The sequence below is a fragment of the Argentina silus genome (genome assembly GCF_951799395.1).
Source record: "Argentina silus genome assembly, chromosome: 10".
NCBI lineage: Eukaryota > Metazoa > Chordata > Actinopteri > Argentiniformes > Argentinidae > Argentina > Argentina silus.
Genome location: NC_139664.1, coordinates 17,393,950 through 17,412,619, shown reverse-complemented (window position 1 = coordinate 17,412,619; position 18,670 = coordinate 17,393,950). Strand labels below are relative to the sequence as shown.

The 18,670-nt window shown below is 43.5% G+C and overlaps 1 protein-coding gene across 2 annotated transcripts in view; it reads left to right on the top strand.

Annotated features, from left to right (window-relative positions):
* Positions 1-13,330, top strand: part of bckdhb (branched chain keto acid dehydrogenase E1 subunit beta) — a 42,252-nt gene extending 28,922 nt beyond the window's left edge. The window contains exons 10-11 of one of the 2 annotated variants that reach the window (XM_083678103.1): positions 11,779-11,926; positions 12,608-13,330. In XM_083678103.1, the coding sequence (XP_083534229.1) occupies positions 11,779-11,919 (141 nt within the window). In that variant the 3' untranslated portion in view covers positions 11,920-11,926; positions 12,608-13,330. Of the gene's footprint in view, positions 1-11,778; positions 11,927-12,545 lie in introns of both variants that reach the window. The other variant, XM_083678102.1, reaches the window with a different exon arrangement.
* The last annotated feature ends 5,340 nt before the right edge of the window (positions 13,331-18,670 follow it).

The window sequence follows — 18,670 nt, the reverse complement described above, 5'->3', positions numbered from 1 at the left end:
CCCTCAGAGGTTTGGGAATGTGGATGGACTGCGCTAGGAGAGGAGGGGTGTGTGGAAGGTGATGGGTTAGGCTTTCTCACTTCCTAATGTAACTGATACATGTCCAGGTAAGAGGCAATAAGTGAGAGCTTAACGGGCACTCACAGATTTGTCAATCATACTCATAAGAGACTCAGAATGACTCATAGGATTAACAGGAACAATGAGGTTCATAGTTAGGCACATTACTTCACTTGTGCTTCACAGTAAGCTGCTAGAGTTACAATTAAAGGGACCCTTCACCATGTTTTAACCTCACATTCATATTATCCAGTACCATACCAGTGTCTACATACAGTTGAAGTCGGAAGTTTACACTTAGGTTGAAGTCATTAAAACTCATTCTTTAACCACTCCACAGATTTCATGTTAACAAACTATAGTTTTGGCAAGTCGGTTAGGACATCTACTTTGTGCATGACACAAGTCATTTTTCCAACAATTGTTTACAGACAGATTATTTCACTTATAATTCACTATATCACAATTCCAGTGGGTCAGACGTTTACATACACTAAGTTGACTGTGCCTTTAAACAGCTTGGAAAATTCCAGAAAATGATGTCATGGCTTTAGAAGCTTCTGACAGGCTAATTGACATAATTTGAGTCAATTGGAGGTGTACCTGTGGATGTATTTTAAGGCCTACCTTCAAACTCAGTGCCTCTTTGCTTGACATCATGGGGAAATCAGCCAAGACCTCAGAAAAAAAAAGTTGTGGACCTCCACAAGTCTGGTTCATCCTTGGGAGCAATTTCCAAACGCCTGAAGGTACCAAGTTCATCTGTACAAACTACAGTACACAAGTATAAACACCATGGGACCACGCAGCCGTCATACCGCTCAGGAAAGAGACGCGTTCTGTCTCCTAGAGATGAACGCACTTTGGCGCGAAAAGTGCAAATCAATCCCAGAACAACAACAAAGGACCTTGTGAAGATGCTGGAGGAAACCGGTGCTAAAGTATCTATATCCACAGTAAAACGAGTACTATATTGACATAACCTAAAAGGCCACTCAGCAAAGAAGAAGCCACTGCCCAAAAACCGCCATGAAAAAGCCAGACTACGGTTTGCTACTGCACATGGGGACAAAGATCTTACTTTTTGGAGAAATATCCTCTGGTCTGATGAAACAAAAATTTAACTGTTTGGCCATAATGACCATCATTATGTTTTCCAGAAAAAGGGGGAGGATTGCAAGCCAAAGAACACCATCCCATGGGGGTGGCAGCATCATGTTGTGGGGGTGCTTTGCTGCAGGAGGGACTGGTTCACTTCACAAAATAGATGACATCATGAGGAAGGAAAATTATGTGGATATATTGAAGCAATATTTCAAGAAATCAGCCAGAAAGTTAAAGCTTGGTCGCAAATAGGTCTTCCAAATGGACAATGACCTCAAGCATATTTCCAAATGTGTGGCAAAATGGCTTAAGGACAACAAGGTCAAGGTATTGGAGTGGCCATCACAAAGCCCTGACCTCAATCCTCCAGAAGATTTGTGGGCAGAACTGAAAAAGCGGCTACCCAAAACATTTGACCCAAGTTAAACAATTTAAAGGCAATGCTACCAAATACTAACTAAGTGTATGTAAACTTCTGACCCACTGGGAATGTGAAAATAAATAATTCTCTCTACTATTATTCTGACATTTCACATTCTTAAAATATACTAGGGATCCTAACTGACCTAAGACAGGGAATGGTTACTAGGATTAAATGTCAGGAATTGTGAGAAACTGAGTTTAAATGTATTTGGCTAAGGTGTATGTAAACTTCCGACTTCGACTGTATGTGAAAACAGCAATGGTGAAGTGTCCCTTTAATGAAAGTACAGCATTCATTTGGGGTCTTAGGCACATAGGGTTAAAGTGGAGGTAGTCTAGCTTCCCAGACTCATGGTTTGATGCTGTGAAGAGACCCAGCTGGAAGGGAACCCATTTGGGGCTGTGATCATGACCATGGCAGCCAAATGAGATCATTTAGTGGAAATGTATTTAAAATTCCAGTGACTAAGATTAAAACCCATTGGGATGCAAATATCTAAAAATGATCTGACGTCCTGGTGGTCGTACGCAGGAACTGCAGCGTAACCGGGGAAATGCGGTACCAGAGGTGAGATATGACAGTGGTTGGCATGAGTCACACAACATGATTTGTGTGATACACTTGTGATACACGTCCACTTGTGATACACGTCCCCTTTCTCCTTCCCCCTGCCTTTGTCCTAATGAGGCCTGGTGTCTCTGAGCTGGTGAGGAGATGATGAAAAGTATGTGCTGCCGTTATTTTCCCTTGTTAGGGTGTGAGCGAGGCGTGAGCTGTCGACCACAGTCAGTCTCTCCTCTCTCTGGGCTATTCATGTGTGGTTACTGTATGACCTATGACCTCATGGGGAGGGGTCACTCATGGCTCTCCCATACCCCTACTTGGTTCTAGAAAGCCAAAGACATCCAGCTATAATGGTATGTGCTGTTTGCGTTACCTCAAGTGGAGGCCTGTGCGTCTGTGTCAACAGTGGAATGCCGAGATGAGGTTTGAGGATGACTCATTCTCCTCTCTACCCCACCCCCCCCGGCTGTCACTCATCCGCTGTTGTCTCTCGGCCAGCACAGATGTGTGCTGAAGGGTTTAATGGCCTGCATGCATTTGAGTCATGTGCCTTGTTTTCACATGTTTTATGTGTGATTTGACGGAGCATGTCATCTTATTGCAGCCATCCTGATGGCTGCAGATGGACCGCCAACTAGACTGTGAATCGATTGGTGATATTACGGTTTTAGTGTTGAGAGCAGTACTGTCGGTATATATCGTATCTAGATTGTATTATGTGTAGTTGATCTTGTAGACTTTTATATTTGGCTAGTGTGATTTTAATTGAAATCAGTATTGAATGAAGTCAGTATTGGATGATATTCATGGTTTGGCAGGCTACAGAGGTCCCTAACATTGTGAACTGTAAAACACTGTTGACTAGAAAGGCTTTCCTCTCGGTAAAAATGCAATTTCTATAATGCATAAACAGTCCCATGGCTCAAGTCTTTCCAGGTGCACAAACCTCTCTGCGTCATGTTGTCGTGCCCACCCCCCCCCCCCCCCGCACTCAAGAGCACGACTCACGCTCTCTCGGCCAGGTTCCCGCGGAAACGTGATAATGCCGCTGACTCTGGAGGCCTCCTGTTGCCCTCCGGTCCAGATGGCAGAGGGGGTGGCGAGGTCGAGGCCGCCATGGTCACCATGGTGACTGACACGGAAAATACCGGGGATGTGGCGTGGGTTCCGTGCTGATAACGGCAACGGAACAGGGGAAAAAAGGGTCTAAAAATAGAGCTTTTAGAAGGAAGGTGTTGAACCTCTGTGGGTCAACACTGCCGGGAACTACAATGACAATAACAACAACATGGGGAACAACACTATCTAGATCAGAGAGTCAGACCCTGGTTAGCACCAACCCAGAATACAGTAAAAGGGCTAGGTCAGGGCTACGTTCCAATTTCCTCCCCGGGGTGAGCACTTGTTAACCCCCCCCCCCTGCATTTTATAGCTGGTTTATTTATGGGCCAGAGGGAGATTTGATCATACTTCTTAGACCAGCCCTTTCCTTTTGAAATCATTAAGGGGAGAGGGTAGAGAGGGAATGAGAACAAGTGCACTCTTTGGGTAATGGTTGAGAATCGCACCACTGCCCTGGAATATCTCTCTCAGGGGCCCAGGCTAGGGCGTGGCTGGGGGAGAAGGGAGACCTCTGATTAGAGCAGTCTGATAGCATAGTCTGATAGCCACTGTGAGGTTAGTCTATTAGACAGCCTATTATTACTGGACACGAAGGCCCACAACTAAGGGACTACCAGGTCAAGTCCAACTGCCTCAGGGCTGTGAGAGAGTATCCGCTTCCACTGATGTATTTAGATTTACTGTTCGCTTTGTTTGGAGAAAGAGGGAGTTTGGTTGGATAGGATACAAGTTCATCCATTTTCTGGATTGGCTGCGGAGGTGCTGCATCATCGTTTTTGCCGTGGAACATGGTGACGTGTCATTGGCTGACCTCTCCTCAGATCTCCGGTGCCGTCTTAGCAATAAGGGGACTGAGGGACGTCCCATTATCTGTCTGAATGGTCCTCAGGGATACACAAGAGTGTTGCGGTGAACCACTGCCTCTCTCCCGTACTGCAATGCACAATACATACACAATGCAGGCAGACATCGCTACCACACACCAGCAAGCTGTTTGTGTACCCCTGGAGCCTGGAAAACAACAATCCAAAAAACCCATTATTCACAAGATGTTTTTAAACATTTTAACATGGTTCCATTCGATACAGCACGCTCAAGTCTTGTACGGTTCATACTGCGTAACGCATCCTTCCCACTGCGTGTACACCCAGACCCAGATTATATAGTGCTTCTTGTCTCGTAACCTTTGCTGGAGACCTACCGCAGTTGTCAGCCGCATTGGAATGCCTGATCCTGGTTCACCCTCCTCCTCCTCCTCCTCCTCCTCCTACCCCAAGTAGGGCTTTACTTTATTAGTGTGTCATTTGATTCAAGCAAAATCCAGAATCTATGTACAACCCACTGAGCTGTGGTACTGCTCTACTCCGGGCCCTACATCAAAGCCCCACTGGCTCCATTCTGGCCCAGTTGGTGTTGGTCGAGGATGAAGGCTCGCGTTTCTCTGCCATAAATGCATTTGGAATCAGAACCAGAACTCTGGTTGCCTGGCAGGCTGTTTTGAAGAAGTGTGTGTGTTGTGTGTGTGTGTGTGTGTTGATGTTGTTTCCTCGCTCTTCCACTGTTAAACCATGGCTGCCCCCCCCCCTGTCTCCCTCCATCAGACGCTACACAAAGCCCTCTTCAAAGGCCTGTTTATGGAAGAACCGGTTACAGGCTGAGGGACTGATAGAAATTGGATGCAGACTGGTGGAGTTAGCCTAGAGTGAGTATTAGTTGTGGAGACTTGGCTGGGACCAAGAGAGGGTATTGCTCTGAGCTTATGTCATCTTCCTGCTAGTTGATTGGTCAAGTGACCCTGGCCTCGAAAAAACAGACTTTGTCATTGGTCACTGTTGCTATGCACCCATGCATATGTTCTGCAGGCGTATCTTTTGAATCTGATTAAAATTAAATACATTCAAGTTTGAAGTTCACATCAAGGGCAATTTTTTCTAAAAATTTAATCCAGATCAGAATAATCCTCTGTTTGTTGTCCCATTACTTCCGGTTCTCTGTTCAGAAAATGAAGTAGGATATGGTAACCATATAATAGATGGTTTGGATTTGTTTCAAGACAAAGAAGGACTGGTCTTAATCTAAAGAGGTCCAGAACAGACTTTTATTTAAACATAGGATCACATACATTTGGATTAGATGTTCTCAGAAGAGAGGCCAAGAGGTAGATTTTGGATCCTTATCCTGAAACCAGCTGATTCTTCTCAACTGTTGTCCCCAAAAGTTGCCTGTCTGATGTCTTCCTCTGCGTCTGTCACAGGGGAAGGAAACACATTAAACACTCAACATCAAAACCAAGCCGAGTTCCCAGCATGACATCAAGTCAATGACTCGTTAATTGTTTGTTAAATCCAGTCAAATAAGAGTTCTGATACAATAGATCTATAGCCCACTGCTGACACAACTTCAGAGCAGAATTTGACTTGTGTGTTTGTTCATAATCAGGCCGTTGGAGAGCCGAAAGTTAGGCAGAGAAGATTCCGATTAAACTGTGATGAAAGATCAAACAGCGGATTTGGTTTCTTTTTTTTTACATTGCTTTTTCTTATGCCATATGTCATGCTAGCTACAACTTGGCCAAGCAACCGATATCTTGGTGTCGCATATGAAACCCAGTAAGACTATTATGTGGCTTGTCCTCGCTAAACGACACACGAGAGGGTGTGCTATATCGTGGTTTGAGCACGGCTGTGCTGCAGTCAAAGGCACGAAAGGCGCAGCTGGGAAATGGGTTCGCTGCGCTGACGCAGTTCACAAATCACGAATCATGCAGCTGATGGATCAAGCCAAGTCAAGTGCATTTTTTGGGAGATAAGCCTGGGAAGGGAGAAATTCTTCTTATTCGTCACATTGTGCGCAAGTGATCATTCAAAAAAGAATAGTAAAGAGGTTTTGCCGTTGTCTTGTCATTATTTGAGCAGGGCTGGATTGCACCTTTTTACAAATCAGGTTGTGCCAATCAGAGTTGCCGGATCTAACCGGTGTATAATTGACATTGGTCTCCTAGCTACATCTCAGCCAATCAACCCATATCTTTATGCATCATGTATGAAAACCAATCAGACTGCTACGTTAGTCTCTCTGGCTTGTTGTTGTTTAACATTGGCCTCCTAGACTAGTCCTCTTAGACTAGTCCTCCTAGACTACTCCTCTCAGACTAGTCCTCCTAGACTAGTCCTCTTAGACTAGTCCTCCTAGACTACTCCTCTCAGACTAGTCCTCCTAGACTAGTCCTCTCAGACTAGTCCTCCTAGACTAGTCCTCCTAGACTAGTCCTCCTAGACTAGTCCTCCTAGACTAGTCCTCCTAGACTACTCCTCTCAGACTAGTCCTCCTAGACTAGTCCTCTCAGACTAGTCCTCCTAGACTACTCCTCTCAGACTAGTCCTCTCAGACTAGTCCTCCTAGACTAGTCCTCTTAGACTAGTCCTCCTAGACTAGTCCTCCTAGACTACTCCTCTCAGACTAGTCCTCCTAGACTAGTCCTCTCAGACTAGTCCTCTCAGACTAGTCCTCTTAGACTAGTCCTCCTAGACTAGTCCTCTCAGACTAGTCCTCTTAGACTAGTCCTCTTAGACTAGTCCTCTCAGACTACTCCTCTCAGACTAGTCCTCCTAGACTAGTCCTCCTAGACTAGTCCTCTTAGACTAGTCCTCTCAGACTAGTCCTCTCAGACTAGTCCTCTCAGACTAGTCCTCTCAGACTAGTCCTCTTAGACTAGTCCTCACTGCCTTGTCCTCGTTTAGCAGCGGCCCTTCTAGGCTAGAGTGATTGGCCCTTCTAGGCCACTATGTGATTGTCCTTTTTAGCCGGCGTTGGCCTGTGATATTGGCATTTCCTTGTCACTAGCCTGGAGTGACTGCACTCCCCAATCAGTGGCTGTCGCTTGACAAAGTGTTTCCGTGTGACAGGAAGCAAAATACACGCAACTGCAAATCTTAAGCCCCCGTCTGACCGTATTTTTACATTGTGCCTCGTTCCAAGACACAGTCGAGTCCCCGCAGTTGTCGTGCCATGTTGCCATATTGTTATTCTGACATTTAACTATATTGCCTATAATGATGCACTTGCAGAAAGATAAACAGCGATTTGAGTGAAATCTGAGTTGTTTGGCCGCTCTCTGTCTCTGTCCAGCCGTGTTGGTGAAAAACTGCACTGTACTTTCCTCCCGTACCTCTCCCTCCTACACACACTCTTTTTTATCTCTGTCTTTTGGTCTCAATCTCTGTCTGTCTCTCCCTCTCTCTGTCTCCATCTTTCTCACCATGTGTCTCTCTCTCTCCTTTTCCAGTAAGTGTGTTTAGAGGAGATGACAGTTGGGATTTAGGCCTACTGTCTGTAGCCTATAGAGAGAGTTTGGGACTGTCGCTTTGGTCCTGGACACACACTGATGGTCTTCCATCAGGAGGATGAAATGACAGTAAATGTGGACTTGGGAACTGGACAAGGTGTTCTGGTCACTGGTGAGCTGAGTGTAGAGGGTTCTTTGGTGCTAAAAAGCTTGTTACTTGTTCTACTGTAGATGGTCTTAATTTAGGAGGGGGGGTGGTGGAAGACTCAGACTCACTGTAATATTTCATGAACTTGAGTCTAGTTTTGAGGGGCTCAGACAGATAAGCAGAAAGAGGAGCAACATTTGCAGTCCAAAGAGCTAATGTTACAGCCATTTCAATAGGCACTCCAGTAACAACAAACGTCAATAAACAAGTTTTTTCATTCATAAAAATTCATGTATGTATATGGTATATTACACAGATTTTTCTATCATTTCGGAATATAAGGCTGACACACATTTTCGTTGCATTGGTGGAATATGTGCCAATACAGATATTTCTGTAAAAGCCGATGGTCCGCTATATCTGTCAGGCATACATACTTGTTGGATCTAGTAAGGATTCTAGCCGCTGTATTTTGTAACAGTTGGAGATTTTTCAGCGAGGAGTTTGGACAGCCAGATAATAGCGTATTACTGTAATCAAGTCACGAGAATACAAACGCATGAATCAACTTTTCTGCATCACTAAATGATAGGAAGTGCCTAATCTTAGATATGTTACAGAGATGAAAGAACGCGATTCTCAAGATGGTTTTGATGTGTATCACATGAAAGATCAGGGTCAATAGTAACGCCAAGATTTTTTACAGCCTCCTTCGAAGTCATCATGCAGGTGTAGAGACAGAGTGTGAGATCGGATAGTCGGTTTCCCTTTCTTTGGCCCAAGGATGAGCATCTCGGTCTTGTCCGAGTTGAGTAGTATGACGTTGCCTACCATCCACTTTATGTTCGAAACGCAAGCTTCTAAGGCGTCCAGCCGTTGTACTTCTACGACCAGCCGTGGAACCGAGTTTCATTGAAATATAAAGTTGAGTGTCATCTGCATAACAGTGAAAATGTACACCATGCTTACGAATAATATTGCCTCAGGGTAGAATATACAGAGAGAACGGTAAAGGGCCGTTTGTATGATTTATACCCCACTTTGTACATCACTCTACAAAAATGCAGACCTGAATGGACAGATCCTTAAACCGTCCATCCTGATGTGTCCTTTATAGGCTTCTAACTGTCAATCAGGTCCAAGAAGCAGCCAGGCATCTTCGCTTCAAGGCCTCTCTACACAAGTGTACACCTGTTGTCTTCTTTTACCATGCCCGTAGGAGAAGCCTTCCATTGGCTACCTGATCAAAGAAAACACTAACTCATCTGAAGAAGACAACTTCAAATGTTTTTCTTACATTTGTGGCATTCGTACCAGAAATTGCATGTGTATCCTCTAAAAATGTGCTTCAGCGTTATTACCAATCTTTAAGAGTGAGAGTATAGTGTAACTATGGGCTTGTAAGGTTTTAATTTAAACCTTAGGAAGGCTTAATTGATACCTCATTCATGAGGTCATCGGCACCCCAAGTTGGTGCAATGGATGATGAATAGGATTAGATTGATGTATTTTGGACGAATGTATGTGGTATAAAGGACGCTGTATACATGAACTCAGATACACAGCATACCCCTACACCCGGCAGGTTGCTCTCTCTCAGCTCTCCCATGGCCTGTTAGAACAGAGGAGTTCACCTGGGAACATTTTGGCCCACTTGGCCGGGGGGGGGGAAGACACTGGTACTAAACGACAGACATCCATTAAGCCTAATCAGTGCTAATTAACCAAGCGAAGCAGGCTGCCAGTGGTGGGGGTGAGTGAGTAATGGCCCCCAGCTGCCAAGAAGATAGCGTACGTAAGGGAAGCCAAGCATGGGTCCAGGGCAGGCAGCTCTCTGGATCCTCTTGAGGTTCCTGTCTCTCCCCTGGTTGGTTTTCATTCACTCCCATAGATAGACAGAGTGAGGTAGACACACACGCACCTAAACACACACACACACACCGCTAATCCCCTACAGACCTCTACATCCCATATCCGTGCCCCAACTTACTTGTAAACCTGTAAAAACGCTAGTAAAACGATTTAAAGAACCATTTACAACCAACATTTTACAGGAGTAGTAATCACGTAAATGTATGCCTGTATCCTGGTACTGTAAATCCTTTTATGACCTGGAGTGTAGGCTACCTTGTCTGTCTGTATAATCCCTCATGCAAACCAGCGTATCCTGAGACCTGTAGCTGTAGAGTCCTGGCGGGCCTGGCACAGTCCCGGGAGGCGGAACAGATCTCGACTCGCGTCTGTAGCCACTTCTCTCTCTGTCTCTCTCTTTCTCTCTGTCCATCCATCCATCTGTAGAGCATAATAATATTTTCCACATGAGTGTTTGGCAGAGACTTTTGGCTATATTTAGTTGATAGCTTATTTAGTGCAAGAAATAATGAATCAAATGAGGCTTTAATAATACTGTATACTTATACATCTATTACAAGGCAAATAATTCTCCCACTTCACATCTATCCATCCATATATCTATCTATCTCTTCCCCCTCTCTCTATCTCTCTCTCTATCTCTATCCATCCATCCATATATCTATATATCTGTCTCTCTCCCCCCCCCTCCCCCTCTCCCTCCCCCCCTCTCTCTGTTGTGTTTTTACAGCCCATGAAATAAGGCGACGCTCAAAGGCGTTCTCATCAAGCCTGATGTACTCTAACAACCTCTGCCAGATGTTTTGTAGGAGATTTAAAACACACTGAGTAACATGCAAATGCTGCCCCAGCGCTGAACCTGTTTGTAATCTGGGAGGGTGTACATACAAGTCATCAGAGGTCTATCCGTCCTGTCTGCTGCTGCTGTAGGTAATACAGGTCAAAGATCATCTGTGAAAAGAGGCTGACATGGAAATGGACCTGCGAAAAGACCAACGCTTTTGTGTTTGGAGTTCTCAAGTCGAATGACTCGTTTTTTTTTTTTGTTTGAGCTTGTTTTTGATGGGAGGGCTGCGAGAAGATCTCATTTAATCTGTTCATGTGTGCGTCTGTGTGTGTCTCGGTCTGTGTGTCTCTCTGTCTGTGTGTCTCTCTGTAACCCCCCCCCCGCGGAGTGTGGCCGACTCCATCCTGCTCAGACACAGTGGGAGGCGGTCAAAAACCAAAGGAGACATGACTGATGGCTTGTTTTACATTTCAGCCAAATGGTCTGTGCAATGGCCAGCTGTCCTGTGGTGCGTTGGCTAGACCCGAACAGATTGAATGAGCCAGGTTGGCCTCGATTTCAAAGGCCCCCGAGCTCAAATCCTCAAGCTCAAATCCATTGCCTAGCTTTTAGCTTGGTCCGATTTATAGCTATCATTCATTTCAAGTGTTACGGTGGCTCCCTCCAGCAATGCTGTTGTACACTCACCGGCCACTTTATTAGGTACACCTTGCTAGTGCCGGGTTGGACCCCCTTTTGCCTTCAGAACTGCCTTAATTCTTTGTGGCATAGATTCAACAAGGTGCTGGAAACATTCCTCAGAGATGTTGGTCCATATTGACATGATAGCATCATTGCTGCAGATTTGTCGGCTGCACATCCATGATGCGAATCTCCCATTCCACCACATCCCAAAGGTGCTCTATTGGATTGAGATCTGGTGACTGTAGAGGCCATTGGAGTACAGTGAACCCATTGTCATGTTCAAGCAACCAGTTTGAGATGATTTGAGCTTTGTGACATGGCACGTTATCCTGCCGGAAGTAGCCATCAGAAGATGGGTACACTGTGGTCATAAAGGGATGGACATGGTCAGCAATAATACTCAGGTAGGCTGTGGCGTTTAAACAATGCTCAATTGATACTAAGGAAAATATCCCCCACACCATTAGATATTTGCGTTAATGCAGTTGAACAGGTGTACCTAATAAAGTGTCTACTGACTGAATCCCCCCTCTCCCAGTGAGGCATACAACACAAAGTAAATGTTTAGGGTTAACTGCTGTGAGTGACTGAACGTCTGCTGAGGCAGTGCTGTCATGTCGGGGGGGGGGGGGGGGGTTGGAGTGATGTCTCACCGCTGACAACACCCCTGAATTTATTTTTTCTCTGTCTCTCTCTCTCCCTCTACCTCCCTCTCTCCCCGTCCACAGGAGGAGTGCTTCTTGAACCTGGAGGCCCCCATTGCCAGGGTGTGTGGCTATGACACGCCCTTCCCTCATATCTTTGAACCCTTCTACATCCCCGACAAGTGGAAGTGTTTCGAGGCCATCAAGAAGTTGATCAACTTCTGATCCCCAGGTGAGAGGTCTGTCTGCCCCCACTGCCAGGCATTGTTGTGTTTTTTTTTTACATGGATTCATATAGGACAGTACAATGACTTCAGTCTTCAAGTACTTGTATTAGATGTTTATTTGCTATTTGTAGCTTGATTTAAATACATTGTAAGTCTTACTCTCAGAACCATTATTTTATCCAATACTGTTTGCGTTGCCCTCAAACAACGTTGTCACTGTCAACAACCGCATTCAGAAGTTACGGATGAGCTTCATGAATTCAAACATATTTCTCTAACCTCACGCTCTTATTTATTTATTTATGTTTTATTGTTTTGGATTGCACATAATTAGATTTGCTGTGTGGCAGAATTGATGAGTAAAACTCACTGTGAAATGAGATTTGTCTCAGTCGACTATGTTTATTCCGGGATTAACTGCCTGTGTCAGTTTGAGCACTAGTTGTAAAAAAAATAAAAATAAACAAAAAAAAGGACTGAAAGGAAGGCGGGAATGCTGCAGACATTCCTCCCCTCTACTTCCTCCCCTCTCTTCTCTCTCCTCTTGCTCACACCTTCTACCCCCCCCAAGCAAGATCTGGACTGACATACTGAACTTTCTCTTCTCCCCTTCCCTCCATCCAGTTTGTGCTCGCCCCTCCCTCCCCCTCTGCTGAACTGACATACTAAACTCTCCTCTTCATCAGAGAGCCATCTCTTGGTGGACCTGAACCCTCTCTGGCTATCCAGCTCACCATTGGACAGCATCTAGGAAAAGACACAGTCCACCAGCCAATCAGGGACCGGTAACCCCCATGCTCTCCTGTCCTCTCCGTGTGGCAAGCACAGACTGTTACTCCTGGTTTAGTGAGCCTATTGTATACATGGAGGGATCGATGCCCCTGTTCGAATACTTAAAAAAAAAAAAGAAAAAAAAAATATATAATGTTACTGTAATCACTGACCAAACATGATTGGATTGGTCAGAGCAAGCTTTTCCACTTCACTGCTTGCACCAATCCAGTCATGTCAGATCAGTGATTTTTTTCAAGGAAGAGAGAAATGAAGAATATATGTTAAGAGTATTCAAACAGGGCCAAGAATGTCCTGTGACTGTCCTTTTTGATCTATTCTATATGCTCCCCTGGGCTTCCATTAGTCAATATTTGTCAACACAGTTCCACTTTCACACTAATATTGTGTAGATTATATTGGTATCGTATGGGTGCTCTGTTAGAATGATAGAATGAGAATTCTATTTGTACCGTTAACAGATTGAATGTCTCTCTGTTAGCTACGACTCTCAGATTGAAATGTGTGTTCTTGCCTTTTTAATCTGTATTTTGTTTGACATATGGACTTTACTGTACTAAAAAATAATGGACCTGTTTTTGAGGAAATTATACAATAAATATTGCTGTGGTACATTAGCCTTTTTTGTTCCATGTGTTGATGGGCGTGTGTGACAGTTGATATTATAAAGGTAAACGATTGCTGATGAACAATGTGGACCCCACACAGATTATTCTAGTGTATTCCACTTCCAGGACACCAGCAGTAGTAACTTTACTATCAATTAACTGTTGGGTGCTGCTTTTTGTATATACTTATTTCAATTGTAAACTATTGGCCATTGGAGAGTACAAGAAGTGACCAACAAGGGAAGTGAATCAGATTTAAAGGGGCAATCTGTAATTGGTACATCAATTTTGGGACTTTTAAATTAGTTATATACAGCCATTGATTATTGAAGAATATAACTTATAAATGCCTCATGAGCTTAGTTTAATTGTCTTACCCCATCAGAACCCAAATATAAGCTTGAATTACTCATACATACAAGTATAAACAAACACTGTATAGCTTTAAAATATGGTTAAAACTATAATGTTGATCTCATGAAGGGTCAGTCCTTACATCCATAGCTCATCTAGTCTATGAAATTGAGAGTGGTTCGTTTCTCCAGCCCCATCCCTCAGCTGATCAAATGGTGGGGAGCCAGCCCACTTTGTTGTTGGTTTAATTACAGATTGCACCTTTAAGATACCTTTTTACCAGACCTGTTTACGAATCTGCCATCTGATATAGGAGACTACCCATGACCCCAGACTGGGGTCGAACACTCCGCAACTGAGTGATGAAGACGGGATGCTTCAGGAGGACCGCTGTGTTGCTGGTGAGTGTGTGTGTCTCTCTCCACATGTCCTCCAAGGCCTGGGAGTGCTCTATCACGCACACACAACAAGGCCTGGCCCAACCAGATGCACACACACATGAAAAGATGGCTGGGAATAGAAGCTTACTACAGCCCAGAGACAGCTTGCTCTGACCCTCCCTGATCAAAGATCTCCAACCACGTCTCTGGCCCATAGACAAGAGATGAATCTTAGTCGGGGGGGCACTTTAGCAGTTGGCTAGCACACACACAGATCCGGAGCCAGGCTAGGGGATGAACAAGGTTCAATAAACCCTTTCTGAGTTCAGTTGTGGTGTGTGTGATTTTGCGGTTGAGTTGACCCTCAAGTTATCTCATAGTTTGATTTAGGCATCTTCTGTAGGGTGTAGCTATATGGGAGAGTGTGAGTTATACTTAAAGGTTTCCCTGGAAAGAGCCTGAAAAATCTGTAACCACGGCGCATACTCGTTTAAGCACTTCTCCATACACACACACACACACACACAGACCACTGACTTCTGCAGTCAACTCCCTCACAGCTTCAATTGGTTTTCAACCTCTCTCTCTCTCTCTCTCTCTCTCTCTCTCTCTCATTAGAACAGCATGCTGTAACAGCACCTTACCTTGCTGCAGCATTTCTCATAATGAGATTTGATCAATCTCAAATGAGATTTGATGAGAAAGAGATGAGCTAGTCGAAGGGTGACGTGGTGAATGCTCCAAGCGTAGGCTGGGTGTGTTTAATTAACGTTCGCAAGTTGACTTATAATGTGTTAGTGTGTGATTGACAGTACAGGCCAGGGTGGGGCTCACACAGAGGTTTCATAAGCATATCTCTGTCTTAGGAGAGGCTGATGGAGGCACATGTTGGATACCGTTGCTCATTCAATTCCATGCATTACAATGATCCTGTCCTCCGATTTCTACCTCCACCAGCCTCCCCTGCCCTGTCTATCCAGTTTCATGTACAGTGCAGTATGGTGTGTATAGCTCTTATAAAGGGATAAGCTACCCCTATGTGTATAGGATAAGTCTATGAATGGATCAGGACAAGAAGGCAGTCTGCAGATCTAAAACACATCTACAGTATAGATTTTCAGGAAAGTCACATGCTTGTTTAGTGGAAGTTTACTGTATGTAACATCCTGCCATGATGAGATAAGAATATAGCCCTTTTTAGAGGTTAGAATGGTATGTGTGTGCGTGTGCGTGTGAAAGTGAAAGCAGCAGCCTGGACCACATACATCGTACGACCTCTTGCTTGGAGGTTGTCAAGTTTTATTTGCTCTCAAAGTGTAAAACCCTAAACCATCAGAACACTTCTGGAAAGGTGGAGCAGCATTTCAAAGCAGCATTTACCAGCACTGAACTTAATGCATCCCTCATGGCATGACCAGCACCATATGAGATCAAATAGAAGAGATGGAGCAATGGACAGATGGACCCATGGAGAGATGTACATTTGGCGAATGTGCTATTTCAATATGTTGTGTGCCTTAATGCAAAGATAATAGTTCATGTCATTTCGGAATTAATATCTTTGTTTTTATAGGGTCTCTGATTTGCATAGGAATCAATTACACCCTGCGTCGATTAGGATGTCACCACCAACTCAGCAAATTTCTGAATTTTCTCTTGATCCTGACAAACTCCCCAGTCCCTGCTGGTAACAAACATACCCATAACTTGATGCAGCTGCCACTATTCTTCACACGAGAGATGGTGCGGAAACTGCATTGCATGTGCTGGATTTTCACCAAACTTAATTAATTCAACTTATTGCAAACACAATTATGGATATGAGATGGTTTATTTTCCATTACGGGATTCTTTTTGGCCACTTGGTTATAGATCAATTTTGAGAGTGACTGAGATGATGTCCCATCGACTGTGTTTTTTCCTCTCCACCATTCAACTTTGTAGATTTTTGTAAGTCTCCCCAGGCCTCAGGGTCGCATTCCTGAGCAGTTTTGTTCCTCTCCATTTGCTCTGTTCATAATGACAACCTGATCCACACAGTGTGTAATTGATTCCTATGCAAATCAGAGACCCTATAAAAACAAAGATATTAATTCCAAAATTACATTAACTATTATGCTTGCATTAAGATGGACTCACTTTAACTTACTAAGTGATTTGTTGATGACATTTTTGCATTTTAGCTCATTTAAGAGTGTCATAGTAAAGGTCTGAATACTTGCATGAGGTATTTCTGTATTTCAAATGTAATACATTTACTGACATTTCTAAAAAAAAAACTGTTTTCGCTTTGTCATTCTGGGGTATTGTGTGTGGATTGATGGCAAATTATTTTAATTTAATCCATTTTAAATTGAGTTTATAACAACAACATGTGGAAAAAGTGAAGGGGTCTGAATACTTTCTGAAGGCACTGTATGTAAGTTAATTCTTCTGTATACAGTATAGTCAGATCTGGTCAACAGATGTGATTGGGAATTAAAGTACAGATTATAGTAAATCAGTACAGTAAAGCTGGTTTTGAAATTAATTGATGTATGCCTCACAGAACTTTGGACTAACATTGAACTAAGGAAATACTGTATCATCTTCTCTATTGAAGAACCTTCAAAGAGAAATGTACTGCTAAATCTATCCTTGTCTGTAGTCTGGAAAACAATAGCTTGTGCTGCTTTTGTCTTCATGACAAACACTCACTGCCCTCACTATTACTAAGAACTAACATAGTACCACAGCCTCATCCAGTTTAACATGACCTATCATGAAGTTCCTGTGGTCCACAGCAAGGGGAAGCTGCGGCTTGGAGCATCAAAAGGGAACCAAATAAACAGACACAGCAGCACGAACGCTAAACCATTACAACAATGCCACTAATCAACAAGTATCAGCCAACCCCATGTTAAGCTTCGGAGAAGATTCTCAGAGCTACCGACCGCAAACCACCGGACAAAATGTAAAGATAAAGTAATGTCTGTCATTTTGGTCAGGGCCAAAGCAGGGCCCTCTAACCGCGGTGGGGAGGCGGCCCCTCCCTGGGGTGTGGCAGCAGAGATGACCTCTGGTTGGGTTGGGAGGGGATAATAGCATCTATGCACTGACTGAGCATCTATGCTATGTCATTAGGCTCTATATTTACATGGAGCACTAACCCAGTAGGTCACAATTCAAGCTGCAGGGGGTAAGGATTCTCTTTTCTCTCTGTTCAAGTCTAATTGGTGGTTATTGAGGGGAAAAAAGGAACATCAAGCGTTTTAAGAGATGTAGTTTATAGTGTGTGTCAGAAGATACAGTGTGCTATAAAAGGAGGAGGACTGCTGTATCCCTGAAAAATTGCGTATGGTCACAAAAAATGCACATATTTTTCTTCACAAATAGAATGCTAGGTCGCCCTCAAAAAAGTGGTTTCTAACCTCAAGGGTCTTACCTGGTTAAATACATGTTAAATAAAATTTAAAAAAACAAAAGCTCTGGATATGCTTAAGATTTAACTGAATTAGCCCAAAGACATTGGGATTGTGCCGCAAAAAAACAGGTTTGTGGATATCAGTGTTCCTTGTGAAGCCAGTCTAGCGTTAACATGCTAATTGCATTTGGTGAACTCATCCCCAAGAAAGATGCTCTTCTCCTTTGATACAAAAAAACATGTCCAAAGCTCTATAGATGTTATCTTCTCTTGTGTATGTAGCTGTCGACTATTCCAATTCCTAAAAAGCTAATTTGTCAGAATTGATAATAAAGGATGTGGTGGCCAACACTCACTCGGACCACATTGCTTCCAATATTTGTCTTAGCAGTATCCTCAAATGACTTGTGTACTCTTAAACGGCCACTCCAATGAAAATAGTTTAACGGTGTCAGTTGATAATCTATTTTATGTATCGTTTTTTTTGGTGTACCCCTATTTATTCAGGGGAGTCCCTTTCAAGGGTGCCCTGATTACAGAAAATATAAGCACATCGCTATTGTTACATTGAGATTCATTGAAACATTGATACATTGAAACAGAATCCTGTCAAGGGTAAATTAATTCACACAGGCAATGTATAGAATTTGTACAGACAACAATCAATTATAACATGAGCATTCATCTACTGAGAAATCTTATAATCTGGATCACTTTAGGTGTTTGAACTTCTCCAAAGTCACAACACACAGAGCGGTACAGCCACAGCAAGTCTCCTTAGTCATCCTGATTATACTCATTTTCCAGACCCATGACTTGTTAATGCACACAGATTATCTAGCAGCTGGAATCAGGTACAGTGAGGACAAAGACAATTTAAGACAGATGCCAGACATGGTCCTGATTCATCAAACCTCTCACACAGTCACACCAAGATGTCCTTCAACCATGACCTTCAGCTCCAATCGTAATCCTCATCCTTCCTGTGTCTCTGTCCGTCTCAGATTTGGGAACACTGAAGTCGATATCCAAGAACACACATATGGGATGTTAATGGAAAACATGTTATTTATTGTTATGACTTCCTTGTCATGGAAGAATGTTGGTGTGTTTTTTGGATAGAAGAAAAAAGGAATTTGAACTTTGAATTTGGACCTTTTTTTGTGGTCAACTCATGAGTTACAGATCAACATGATTTTTATTGTAATAGAA